General features: G+C 36.8%; 1 protein-coding gene across 6 annotated transcripts in view; it reads right to left on the bottom strand.

Annotated features, from left to right (window-relative positions):
- Positions 1–14,136, bottom strand: part of TEX11 (testis expressed 11) — a 323,813-nt gene that overhangs the window by 237,412 nt on the left and 72,265 nt on the right. For all 6 annotated transcript variants that reach the window (XM_077890293.1, XM_077890296.1, XM_077890292.1 and 3 more), the window contains one exon: positions 200–254. In XM_077890293.1, coding sequence (XP_077746419.1) covers positions 200–254 — 55 coding nt within the window. The remainder of the gene's footprint in view (positions 1–199; positions 255–14,136) is intronic.

The following is a 14,136-nucleotide window of genomic DNA, read 5'->3' as shown; positions in this document are numbered from 1 at the left end:
ACTCTTGGATATAAGAATCTACCTGTATGGTAGATTCTATTAGTATATCAATTTTACAGAAACTAATGTACTGAGATATTAATGATGTGCCCAAAGGATAATTTACTCACAAAGTGGGGACAGACCATTACAGTTTAATAACAATAACATAAAATATATTTCTTCAACCTACTTCTACAATATTTAACATGATCCTTACCAGCATTTCTGGCCCAACAGAATTCTTATCCATCTTCCCAATATCATAGCTTTGGCTATCATTAAAAAAGATATATATATATTCATTTCAAATTTCATTTTTAAGATTATATATCACTAAGAAAACATGGCATAATTATACTTTATTCCAAATTTTCTATTTTGCACTACAATAGATTATTAGCCAATTAATACATAAATATCAATTATATAAAGCAATTATATAAAGCAATTCTTTCTAACTGTAGAAAACCATAATTTCTTTAGGATGTACAGCCAATAAATCAACACTATATTATTATTCTTTTCAATTTGGATATATATAGTATATAGTGCTTTAATGTATACTATCTATATAATATTTTACTGCATTAAAAATACCTTACATGTATATATGAGCTCTTAATGAGCACATTTTAAAGTCTAAGAAATATGAATATATTTTTTAAATAAATACAGGATTTTTCACAGAAACAAACGCTTTAGCAATATTTATTAAGCTTCACAACACCCTTGTGTGGCACTATTAGTTCCATTTTGCAGCTGAATGAACCAATTTAGCAGTTAAGTGATTTCTAATATTTCCTAGTTTGGTACTGAAAATGAGAATGATGGGTTGGGGAGTAGAGAAATTTTATTTTCAGTCTATGCTTTAATCAGCAAACCATATTATCCATTGGACATTCTGATAACCACAAATAATATATTAACATGAGCCTCAGGGTTTCAAAACCTAAAACCTAAAAAGCAAAACAAAAATTATTCACCATAAAATTGGTATTCCAAGGAAAGATGTCAAGAAAATTTTGGTGAAATGAACTAAATTGAAGACATTACTTTGAAATATTCCTTTTTAAAAACACTAAAAGACAGAATTACCAAACTGAGTTTTCAGATCACTAACAAGGATATAATACTGGCCTAGTGATTCTAAGTTCTATCTCACAGAGGTCTCCTTTGGTATATTAAACCTACTTCCAGCTTTTAAAACAACCAGTGAGGATGAAATTTCTGCAAAGCTGGTATAAGGAGCTCTTGGACCCTCTCCCCAATTATATAACCATTTGCCTGGAAAAATCATTAAAACAACCAACCAGTTAAAGTCTTTGGAAATTTTCCTAAGGGCATATGGCAAATGGAAAAACATTTATTTAAGAAAAAAAAACAACTAAATCTCAGTGAGAACAGTGAGAGTCTGTGGCATTTGAGTCACAATCTGCTCCTATCCACATCAGCTCCCTGTGATGAAAACTACTCCAGATGGGTGCTATCAAGAAGGTAGTAATCCCCTTTCCATCCAGCTCCTAGACTCTTAGGCTATGGTTTCACCTAGGAAGGACAGGCATGCCAGCCTCTCTTATCCTCCCCAGGCCTGTGTTGTGTAAGTGCTATTCTGGGCAGGCAAAATTAGAGGACTGGGTATTCCTTTCCCCACTCAGTTCTCACTCTTATGGTAAAGGCTCTACCTCAGGTATGACAGATCAAGAATACTGGGACCCTAATAATTTTCACCCAGACTGGCTCCTTAAGCAGAGGCTCCATGCCAGGAGGATATGCTCAGAAGATCAGAGGCTATATCCCCAACATCCACTCTTACACCAGGAGAAGCAAGCCATGCTCTTGCCACCAACTCCAGTAGTGTGACACAAAGGTTCTCCCCAGGGAGGAGAAATAGGCAATAAAGAAAAAAGAGCTCAGAATATCTGCCTGAGAGGACTGACTTACTTGGAATGGAGCAAGAAGTTCCTGCCTAAGGGCACTGTCAAAAACAAGGGAGATCTTGGTGGTAAGTAATTAAGAGGGAGTTGGTAGCTCGTGGTAATAGTAGCAACAAGTGAAACAGCATATTAACAAGAATTTTAACACAGAGAACCAGGGACAGAGGCAACCAAGAAGAATAATTCAGGAGGTCACACTCACCCCTGGAGATACAGAAGGCTACGAAATGCACTAGGCTGCACCCACCCAGGAGGGATCAGAAGGACATGTGGAGCAGACTAGAAAGCATTCCTGAAGGCACACACAGATACATCAGCAAAGAACCCGGAGCCTGAGTGGCTCAAGGGGCTTAAGCAGAACCTCTTACCAAACACTGAAAATGTAGCTACTCTGATCCAAAATAACAGTAAGGAAGCCAAGCTTAAAAATCAAATCACACTTCCAGTTTTCAGTTACACATGTAAGGAACTTCGAAGTCATTACTTTGTCCTAACAAATAAAAACCTGAAAAAGACTAAAAAATCAACAACTGTCATTGGATCTATCCATAAGAGAAGGGAGGACAAAAGGCAAATTACTGCCCCCCCCCCCCCAGAGATGGACAAGGAATTGTGGCTTACCACAGGAGGGACTCACCAGTGGAAACTGCCAAGAGAACCAGTGCTGAGGCAGGAAATTGTGAACAATAACTAACAGGTTGCTGGAGGCTCATTGTGAACAAATCTGAAAGTTTAAAACTAGGAAAATATAGTCTTAGGGGCATACCCACCATATTGTCAGATTTACCTCCAGGAGCTCAAGATTCCCACGGTAAATATCAGAGAAAATCCTCTTGGGCTTTGTCAGAGTTGATGATAAGGAACCAATCTGTTCTTAAGAAGGCCTGCCCTCAGGGGAAACTAGTTAACTAGAGTCTATCTCCTGGAGGTATTATCAGAACCCAATTTACCTGGGGAAGAGAAATACTCAACCCTAGACTACTCTAGCCACACTATACCACCTAGGGGTGGAGTAAAAAACTGAGAAATACTTGTGAAGTTCACAGTCCAAAGGCATATACTCACCAAAGGACTAAGAACTAAACACAGGACTAAAGAACTCTTAACCCACTCCCAAAACCTAACCACCACATTACTAAAGGCCTATTTACAGCAGTTCCTTTTACCCAGTACATGTGAAGCTATCAAGAAAAAATTATAAGGCATAATGTGGAGGCCGAGAAAAATTAAGGCCATCCCACCTAAAGTTTAGCATTAGCACAAGTACAGCCATCTTAGGTCCCTGTGAATAAGAGCTGAACTTTAAGGGGAAAAACTGCAGAACGTCCTCAATGTCCTCGGCGGGTAATCCCATATCAGAAAGACAACAGAGCTCAGAATTGCCCTCGGCAGAGAATCCCGTATCAGAAAGACAACAGAGCCCACGCCCATGATAGAAAGTCCCATCTTAGAATTCTTCCATCCCTTCTGGAAATCCCCTAGACCAGCCTATAAAAAACCCAGCTGTAACCCACTTCGGGGCCCAAGTCCCTGCTCCGCTGTGTCGGGTACACTTGGACCCAAGCTTGAGCTTGTAAATAAACCCTCGTGTGTTTGCATCGGTGTCGGCTCCTTGGTGGTGGTTTCTCGGATTCGCGATCTTGGGCACAACAATACAAAAAAGAAAAAACACAATTTGAATAGACGGAGCAAGCACTGGAACGAGACATGTGGGTACAGCCCATCCCTCTATTCTCATGCTCTCTCTCTCAAATAAACAAATCTTTAAAAAAAGAGAGAGAGAGAGAAAGAAATTGGGGCACCTGGGTGGCCCAGTCGGTTGGGCATCTGACTTTGGCTTGGGTCATGATCTCACGGTCCTGGAATGGAGTCCCACATCAGGCTCCCTGCTCAGCAGGAAGTCTGCTTCTCCCTCTGCCCCTTTTCTCTGCCCCCTCCCACCCCTCATGCTATCTCTCTCTCTCTCTTTCTCTCCCTGTCTTATTTATTCACAAGATGAATAAATAAAATCTTTTTTAAAAATAGAGAAAAAAATCAATGAAACCAAACACAAGTATTTGAAATAATCAGTAAAATTGATAAGCCTCTAGCCAGGCTAAGAAAAAAAGAGGACACAAATTATTAATATCAGAAATGAAAGGAGGGATATCACTACAGATACCATGAAAATTTAAAGAGTAATAAAGAAATACTATAAATAACTCTGCCTACAAATTTGATAACCTAAATTAAATGGACCAATTACTTGAAAGGCACAAGCAGCCAAAACTCAAGACAATAAGAAATAGTTTAAATAGGCCCATAGGTATCAAAGAAATTGAATCAAAAATTAACATTCCAAAACAAAAAGCATCAAGCCCAGATGTGTTCACTGATAAATTCTACTAAATATTTAAGGAAGAAATGATTGTCAACTCTCTACAATCTCTTTACAATAGAAGCAGAAGGAATACTTCCTAACTAACTCATTCTGTGAGGCCAGCATTACCCTAATAATACCCCAAACCAGTCAGATATTATAAGAAAACTATGAACCAATATATATCATGAACATGGATGTAAAAATCCTCAATAAAATATTAGCAAGTCAAACCCAAACAGTAATTTTTAAAAACTAAACATGACAAAGTGAGATTTATCTCAGGTATGCAAAACTGGTTCAACATTCTAAAATTTCTATGTAATAGAATGAGATGAGAATAGGTAACAGAATATTGCAGGACAGGACTGCCACTGCACAACTTCAAGACTTCCAATAAAGCTACAGCAACCGGGGCACCTGGGTAGTTCAGGGAGTTAAATGTCTGCCTTTGGCTCAGGCTATGATCCCATGGTCCTGGGATAGATCCCCTGCTCAGCAGGCAATCTGCCTTTCCCTCTCCCTTTTCCTCCCTGTTTGTGTGCTTTATCTCTCTCTCTCCCTCTCAAGTAGATAAATAAAATATTTTTTAAAAAAGCTACAGGGATCCCTGGGTGGCACAGCGGTTTGGCGCCTGCCTTTGGCCCAGGGCGCGATCCTGAAGACCCGGGATCGAATCCCACGTCAGGCTCCCGGTGCATGGAGCCTGCTTCTCCTTCTGCCTGTGTCTCTGCCTTTCTCTCTCTCTCTGTCTCTCATGAATAAATAAATAAAATCTTTTTAAAAAAGAAAGAAATTGGCTAAAGAAAATACAAATGGGGATCCCTGGGTGGCGCAGCGGTTTGGCGCCTGCCTTTGGCCCAGGGCGTGATCCTGGAGACCCAGGGTCGAATCCCACGTCGGGCTCCCGGTGCATGGAGCCTGCTTCTCCCTCTGCCTGTGTCTCTGCCTCTCTCTCTCTCTCTCTCTCTCTGTGACTATCATAAAAAAAAATTAAAAAAAAGAAAATACAAATGGATTAGTAGAACAGAATAGAGGGCCCTCATAAATACATTCAACTCATCTTTGACAAAGAAGCAAAGGCAACAGAATGGATCAAAGACAGTCTCTTCAACAAGTGATACTTGAATAATTGGACATACAAGAATATAGACACAGACCTTACATCTTTCACAAAACTTAACTCAAAATGAATCATAGAACTAGATACAAAGTGCAAAATCATAAAAATTTTAGAAGAAAACATAGGATAAAACCTAGATGATCTTAGGTATTGTGATGCTTTTTTAATTTATTTAATTTCTTTTTTATTTTCTTAAGTAGGCTCCATGGCCAATGTGGAACTTGAACTCACAACCCTAAAATCAAGAGTCACATGCTCTACTGAGTGATCCAGCCACGTGCCCCCTCTGATGCCTTTTTAGATACAATATCAAGGAAACAATACATGGGAGAAAAGTGATAAACTAGATCTCATTAAATTTTAAAACTTCTGGGTTGCCTAGATGGCTTAGTTGGTAGAGCATGCAACTCTCAATCTCAGAGTTGTAAGTTTGAGCCTCAGGCTGCGTGCAGAGATTACTTAAAAATAAAATCTTTAAATAAATGAAAAATTAAAAACTTCTGCTTTGTGAAAGACAATATCAAGAGAATTAGAAGACAAGCCACAGAGAAAATATTTGCAAAAGACACATCTGATAAAGGACTGATATCCAAAATATACCCAGAAAAGCCTCTTACAACTCAACAGTAAAAAAACAAATAACCCAATTAAAACATGATCCAAAGTTCTTAACAAATACCTCACAAAAAAAGATGTACAGATGGCAAATAAGCCTATGAAAAAATATTCCACATCATATGTCATGAGGAAAATGCATATTAAAACAAAAATTAAATACCAGTACATACCTATCAGAATGGCCAAAGTCTAAAACACTGAGTCTAAAATACTGGTGAGAATATGGAGTAATAGAGGTCTCACACATAGCTGGTGGGAATATAAAATTGTACAGCCACTTTGCAATTTGGTAGTTCCTTACAAAACTAAATATACTCTTGCCCTATGATACAGCAATCACATTCCTTGGTATTTACCAAAAGGAATGGAAAATTTACATCCAGACAAAATGCTGCATGTAGATGTTTATATGTTTATGGCAGTTTTATTCATAATTGACAAAATTTGGAAGCAACCAAGACGTCCTTCATTAGGGAAATGGACAAATAAGTTGTGGTACCTCCAGACAATGGAATATTATTCAGCACCAAAAATAAATGATTCCAACTATATAACATTCCAGAAAAGGCAAAACAATGGAGACCAAAAAGATCAGTGGTTTATAGAGTTCAGGGAAAAGGGAGGGATGAATAGGCAGAACACAGAGGATTTTTAGGGCAGTAGAACTACTCTGTATGACACTAAAATGCTATAATGGTAGATATATGTCATTTTACATTTGTCTAAACGTAGAGAATATACAACAGCAAGAGTGAACCTGGAGGGAAACTACAGAGTTAGAGGATTATGATGTGTCAATGTAAGTTCATCCTTAGTAAAAAATGTATCATTCTGGTGAGTAATGTTGATTAGTGGAGAGGCTTTGAATACGTGGGATCAGAAGTATGTGGAAAATCTCTGTACCTTCCTCTCAATTGTGTTGTAAACCTAAAACTGCTCTAAAAAACATGTTTTTATTAAAAAATCAAATAGTATGGGGTACCTGGTGGCTCAGTCAGTTAAGCGTCTACCTTTGGCTCAGGTCATGATCTCAAGGTCCTGGGATCGAGCCCCACATCCAGCTCCCTGCTCAGTGGGGAGCCCACTTCTTCCTCTCCCTCTCCCTCTGCCACTCCCTTTGCTTGTGCTTGCTCTCTCTCTCTAATAAATAAATAAAATCTTTTACAAAAATCAAACTGTACTCATATTTGGAGGGTCTGAGAGATTATACACATGCTCAAGGCTGTCCTCTCAGGCATGATCAGGGCCTGGCTGAATGCAGGGTAAAATAGTTAATTCACTAAACTGTGAAAACAATCTCTAAGACAAATACATATCCAATTGCAAAGAGTGAATATCTAACTGGCTAAGTGACCTTAAACACAACCCTTGACCAATAAGTAGCTTATGTGGATGCAGAGGTGAAGCCTAGAAAGCCATAAAAAGACAAATCAAGGGGAAAAATCCTGAGCAGGAACATTAGAGGTCATACCCTGTGAGAAAAATTTACCTCACAGAGTTAGTCCAAATGACCAAACAATTAAAAGAACAGTAAGTTCCAGAAAGGCATGAAACTGATATCCATACTTGCTGTAAGATATTACCCAAAATGTCTAGTTTTCAACAAAATATTACAACACATGCAATAAAACAGTAAAGTGTGACTTATACAGAGGATAAAAGGAAGGCAACAGAAACTGCCTCTGAGAGGTCCCAGATGTTGCAGTGGGTAGAAAAATACTTCAAAGTAGCTATCATAAATGTTTATAGAACTATAGGAAACTATATATTTAAAAAATTAAAGGAAGGGGACGCCTAGGTGGCTCATTCGTTGGGCATCTGCCTTCAGCTCAGGGCGTGATCCTGGGGTCCCGAGATCAAGTCCTGCATTGGACTTCCTGCATGGAACCTGCTTCTAGTCTGCCTGTGTCTCTGCCTCTCTCTCTGAGTCTCTCATGAATAAATAAAATCTTCAAAAAAAAATTACAGGAAGGTATGATGATGCAATGACACAGAGAATACGAGTGTAATAATTAATCACAGAAATTATTTTTAAAAAGAACCAAATGGAAATTCTGAAGTTGAAAAGTAAAATAACTGAAAAGAAAAATTCACTAGACGCTCAACAGTAGACTTGAGCAGGCAAAAAATATATAAACTTAAAGATAGATTGATGGTAATTATACAAATCTGAGGAACAAACAGGAAAAAAAGAGTGGGGAAAAAAGAACAGAATTTCAAAGATTATCAGACATCATTCAACACAACAACATATGCATGAGAGTACCAGAAGTGGAGAAGCAAGAGAAAGAAATAGAAAATTAGAAAATATATTTAAAAAAATGATGGTTGAAAACTTCCCAAATTTGAGGGAAAACAATAATCTACACATCCAAGAAGCTTCATGGGATCCAAGTAGGCTCACACATACATACACACACAAATCCATACCCAGACACATCATGGTCCAATTACTGAAAGTCAAAGATAAAGAGAAAATCTTGAAAGCAGTTAGAGAAAAATGATTCATTGTTTCAAAGGAAACCAGATTAACAGCTAATTCTTCATCACAAATAGTGGGTGCCAGAAAGCAGGGATGACGTATTTAAAGTGCTTAAAGAGAAAAAACTGTCAACTAAAAATCCTGTATCTAGAGAAACAATTTTTCAAAAGAAGAAGAACTAAATACATTCCTAGATAAACAAAAACTGAGAGAATTTCTTGCTGATCTGCCTTACAAGAAATATGAAAGAACATTCTTCAGGTTGAAAGCAAATGACACCAGACATTAATGTGAAATCATATGAAAAAAAGTGTTAGTACTTATTTAGATAATTATAAAAGACAATATGATTACATATTTCTTCTCATTTCCTTCCTTATTTAAAAAGCAACTATATAAATATCTATGAAATTTTATTGTTGAGGCATTACATATGTAAGATAATTTTACTATGACAACACAAAAAGCGAGTGGGAATAAAGTTATAATTAGAGTAAGGAAATAACACTAAATGGTAACTTAAATCTATTAGAATAAATGAAGATAACCAAAACTGGTAAGAAGGTTAATATATAAACAGATTCTATAAAAATATTTATGCTCTCCTTTTTTCACTGGCCTTCTCTAAAGTATATATTATATAAAGCAATAATTACAACCATGTATTGTTGAGTTTTTAAACATATGTAGACATAACACATATAATTATGTTAGCAAAAAAAGAGAAAAGGGAATAGTTATATAGAATTAAAACTTCTTGGAACTGGAGGGTATTATGCTGAGTGAAGTAAGTCAGTCGGTGAAGGACAAACATTATATGTTCTCATTCATTTGGGGAATATAAATAATAGTGAAAGGGAATATAAGGGAAGGGAGAAGAAATGTGTGGGAAATATCAGAAAGGGAGACAGAACGTAAAGACTGCTAACTCTGGGAAATGAACTAGGGGTGGTGGAAGGGGAGAAGGGCGGGGGGTGGGAGTGAATGGGTGACGGGCACTGGGGGTTATTCTGTATGTTAGTAAATTGAACACCAATAAAAAATAAATTAAAAAAAAATTAAAACTTCTTTCAGAAGAAAGTTAATATAAATCTGAAGTAATTTCTAGTAAATTAAGAGGTATATTGTAAGCCCTAGAACAACCACAAGGAAAGTAACTCAAAGAATATATAATTTTAGAAACTGTTAAACAATTTATTTGTTTTAAGATTTTAATTATTTATCCATGAGAGACACAGAGAGAGAGAGAGAGGCAGAGACACAGGCAGAGGAAGAAGCAGGCTCCATACAGGGAGCCCGACATGGGACTCGATCCCAGGTCCCCAGGATCACACCCTGGGCTGAAGGCAGCGCTAGACCGCTAAGCCACTGGGGCTGCCCCTGTTGTTTAAATGGCATACTATAAGATACCCATTTATAAGACCCAGTAACTCCACTCCTAGGTATATACACAAAAGAAGTGAAAGCAGGGACTCACGTAGACACTTATATACCAGTGTTTATAGTAGCATTATTCACAATAACAAAAATGATGGAAAAAACCCAAGTGTTCATCATCTGCTGAATGGATAAACATATGTGTTAAATCCATAAAATGGAACATTATTAACCCACAAAAAATGAAATACCGATACATGCTACAACATGGATGAACCTTGAAAACACTATGTTAATAAGCCAAACACAAAAGGACAAATATAAAAAAAGGACAAATATTGTATGACTTCACTCATATGAGGAACCTAGAAAATGCCAAGTCATAGAGATAGAAAGTAGAATACCAGTTACCAGGGGTGAAAGGAGTGGGGAGTTATTGTTTAATGGGTACAGAATTTGTTTAGGATGATGAAAATATTCTAGAAATACAGTGGTAATGGTTATTCAACGCTGTGAGTATACTTAATACCACTGAATTGTACACTTAAAAATGGTTAAAATTGGGATGCCTGGGTGGCTCAGCAGTTGAGTGTCTGCCTTCAGCTTAGGTGGGGATCCCGGGGTCCTGGGATTGAGTCCCACGTATGTCTCCCTGCAGGGAGCCTGCTTCTCCCTCTGCCTATGTCTCTGCCTCTCTCTGTGGGTCTCTCATGAATAAATAAACAAAATCTTTTTTTAAAAAAATGGTTAAAATGGGGCAGCCAGGTGGCTCAGCGGTTTAGCGCTGCCTTCAGCCCAGGGCGTGATCCTGGAGACCCGGGATCGAGTCCCATGTCGGGCTCCCTACAGGGAGCCTGCTTCTCCCTCTGCCTGTGTCTCTGTCTCTGTCTCTGTCTCTCTCTCTCTGTTTCTCTCATGAATAAATAAATAAAATCTCTAAAAAAATTTTTTAATGGTTAAAACGGTAGTAAACTTTATGTTATGTATATTTTATCACAGTAAAATAAATTATTGGTAAAAAAAAAAGAATGAAGTTCTCATGCATGCCACAACATGGAAAAATCTTTGAAAATATTCTCCTAAGTAAAATATACCAGACACAAAAGAACAGATATTGTATGATTCCACTTACATGAAATATCTAAGATAGGCAAATTCATAGAGATATAAAGTAGATTAGAGATTACCAGGGACTGGAGAAGGGGGAAGGAAGAATGGGGAATTAGTGTTCAAAAGTTACACTTTCTATTTGAGGTAATGAAAAAGTTTTCAAAAAGTTTTTGAAATAGTTTGCAATGATGGTCGAACAACATTGGGAATGTAATTAATCCCCCTGAATTGTACACTTAAAATAATTAAAATAGCAAATTTTATGTTGTATATATTCATTACCACAACAAAAAATAAATTTACTAATTTTCAAAAGATATTCACTTGAGAAAGTAGTAAAGGAAGAAAAGAGGGAATAGGTCAGTAGTCATGAGACATGTAGAAAACCAAAAGCAAAATGTCAGATATAAATCCAACAATAAATCAACATTAAAAGGCTGAATGGATTAAATAAAATCAAATATCAGAGATTTTCAGTTTGGATTTTTTAAAAAAGATCCAGCTATATGCTGCTAACACAAAACACACTTTATTTTTATTAAAGATTGATTGATTTAAAAGAGAGAGCGCACACATGGGGGTGGAGGGCAAAGGGAGAGGTAGAGAAACTTTGTAGCCTCTGCACTGAGCACAGAGCCCCCAGGCAAGGAGCAATTTCACAATCCTGAGATCACAACCTGAGCTGAAACCAAGAATCAGGACACTTAACCAACTGTGCCACCCAGGCACCCTCACAAAAAACATACTTTAAATTAAAAGACACAAAGAGATTGAAAGTAAAGGATGGAAAAAGATATACCATGTATACAGCAACCATAAGAAGACTAGCATGGCTACACTAATATCAATCAGACTTGAAGACAAAAAATGTTACTAGAGATAAAGAGGGATATTTTAAAATGATAAAAGGGCTAATTCATTCATAAGATATAACACTTAAAAGCTTATATAAACCTAACAACGGAGTCCCCATAATACATAAATAAAGGTTGACAAAACTGAATGGAAAGACACAATTCAACAATGACAGCTGAGGATTTCAATACCCTGCTTTCAAGAAGACAGGACAACTAGGCAAAACATCAAAAAGGATTACAGAAGATTGGAACAACACTACCTACTAACCTAACAACATCTGTATCATACTCCACCCAATAATAGCAGACTACACCCTCTTCTCAAGTGCACATAGAACATTCTTCAGAATAGAGCATATTAAAAATCCTCAGTAGATTTAACAGAATTAAAGTCACAGAAAGTATGTTCTCCATCTACGTGAAATTAAATTAGAAATCAAGAATTTATGTAGAAATTAAACAACACACTCCTAAATAACCAATAAGTCAAAGAATAAATCACAAGAGAAAATTAGAAAATACCTTGAACTGAGTGAACAGGAAAACCCAACATACCAAAATTTATGGAATGGAAAGCAGTGGTTAGGGGAAATTTTACATTAAAAGAGAAGTAAGATCTCAACTTTCCATGTTAGGAAAATGGGGGGAAAAAAGCAAACTAAATCTAAAGCAAGCACAAAGGGGAAAAGTCATAAAGATTACAGGGGGAATTAAATTAAATAACTGAAAAACAATAGAGAAAAACCAATAAAACCAAAAGTTGATGCTTTGAAAAGGGCCAACAGTTGACAAATGTTTAGCTAGACTGACCAAGAAAAGAAGAGAGAAGACTCAGTCAAAATCAGGAATCAAAGAGGGAACATCATTACCGACTTCTGGAGAAAGACTATTCCTAAAAGACTAGGGATCTAGTGTCCCAACTAAGTGCCGTTGTATAAACCTCTCTAACTGTGCATTTCCCTATCTATACAAGATGAAATTGACCTATGGCAATCATTTTCAAACTGTAAGCAAGCTAATCTTTTTTTTTCAAACAAAATCTTGCATAGACATACTACTTAACAAAATGATTAATGCCTAACTTCTCTGAATCAAGATGGGTATGTTAGAGAATTGTGGCTAAGTTTCCTTTATCTCTTAATGGAGATTCTGAAAAGCGTTCCAGTAGAACCAGAGAACACTAGAGAACATTGTTCCAAAATTACTGAATTAGATGATCTGTAAAGATTCTTACAGCTCTAAAGTGTTAGCTTTAGTAAACTATCTTCTTGTTATTAAAGAAGAAATTGCTGATAATACAATTCATTATATTTCCACAAGATGGTGCTAATACATTCCATTTACTATTAAAATAGGTCTTGCATAAGATTTTTATAGTTAATAATTTATCAGTCTAGGATTATATAATACCCTTAACTTTTTAAAGTCCTACTATATTACTTACGTCGTTTTTATTACAAGCCTGTAATACAGATAACATTGTACCCATTTTTCAGATAAAGACATTGCAGCACATGACCCAAGGTCATACAACTGATTAGTAACAGATTTTCTACTGCTAGCTCTGTGATTGTTCCTTAGATCACACTGCCTGACTATAAATAATATTGTCAAATTCTCAAGATCTTGAGCTGAGGATAAAGGTAAAATAAAGGGATAAATATTAAGTAGCATTCAAACTGATACAAATTTCTCCAGGGCTCATCTACTGAATCATTAACATTTGTGCATAACACACACATATTTCCTTTGTTATTTCCTTATTAGAAGACTTCTGGTGGGCCACATGGCTGGTTCAGTCAGTAAAGCATGCAACTCCTAATCTCAGGGTTGTAAATTTGAGCCCCACCTGTGAGTAGGGATTACTTAAAAAAATAGAATCTTCTATGGGACACCTGGGTGGCTCAGCAGTTGAGTGTCTGCCTTTGGCTCCAGGTGTGGTCCCGGGGTCCAGGATTGAGTCCCGCATCAGGCTCCCTGTGAGGAGCCTGCTTCTCCCTCTGCATATGTCTCTACCTCTCTGTCTGTGTCTCTCGTGAATAAATAAATCAAATATTTAAAAAAATAGAATTGTCTAAAAAAGACCTCTGGTGATATATATTCCTATATAACTATAGTAAAGACTAAGCATTGATAAATAAAAATACTTCATAAATATTGTCCCTATTGTAAGCATAATAGCTATTTTTAAACCCAACATGGAAATTACATAATCTGGTTCACTAACTCAAAGCACTATGAATTTAGAAAACAGTAGTATAATTTTTGCTGAATTCTCCTCTTTTGATTCAATG

The sequence above is a fragment of the Canis aureus genome, chromosome X (genome assembly GCF_053574225.1).
Source record: "Canis aureus isolate CA01 chromosome X, VMU_Caureus_v.1.0, whole genome shotgun sequence".
Lineage (NCBI taxonomy): Eukaryota > Metazoa > Chordata > Mammalia > Carnivora > Canidae > Canis > Canis aureus.
This window is presented reverse-complemented; position numbering and strand designations above follow the sequence as displayed.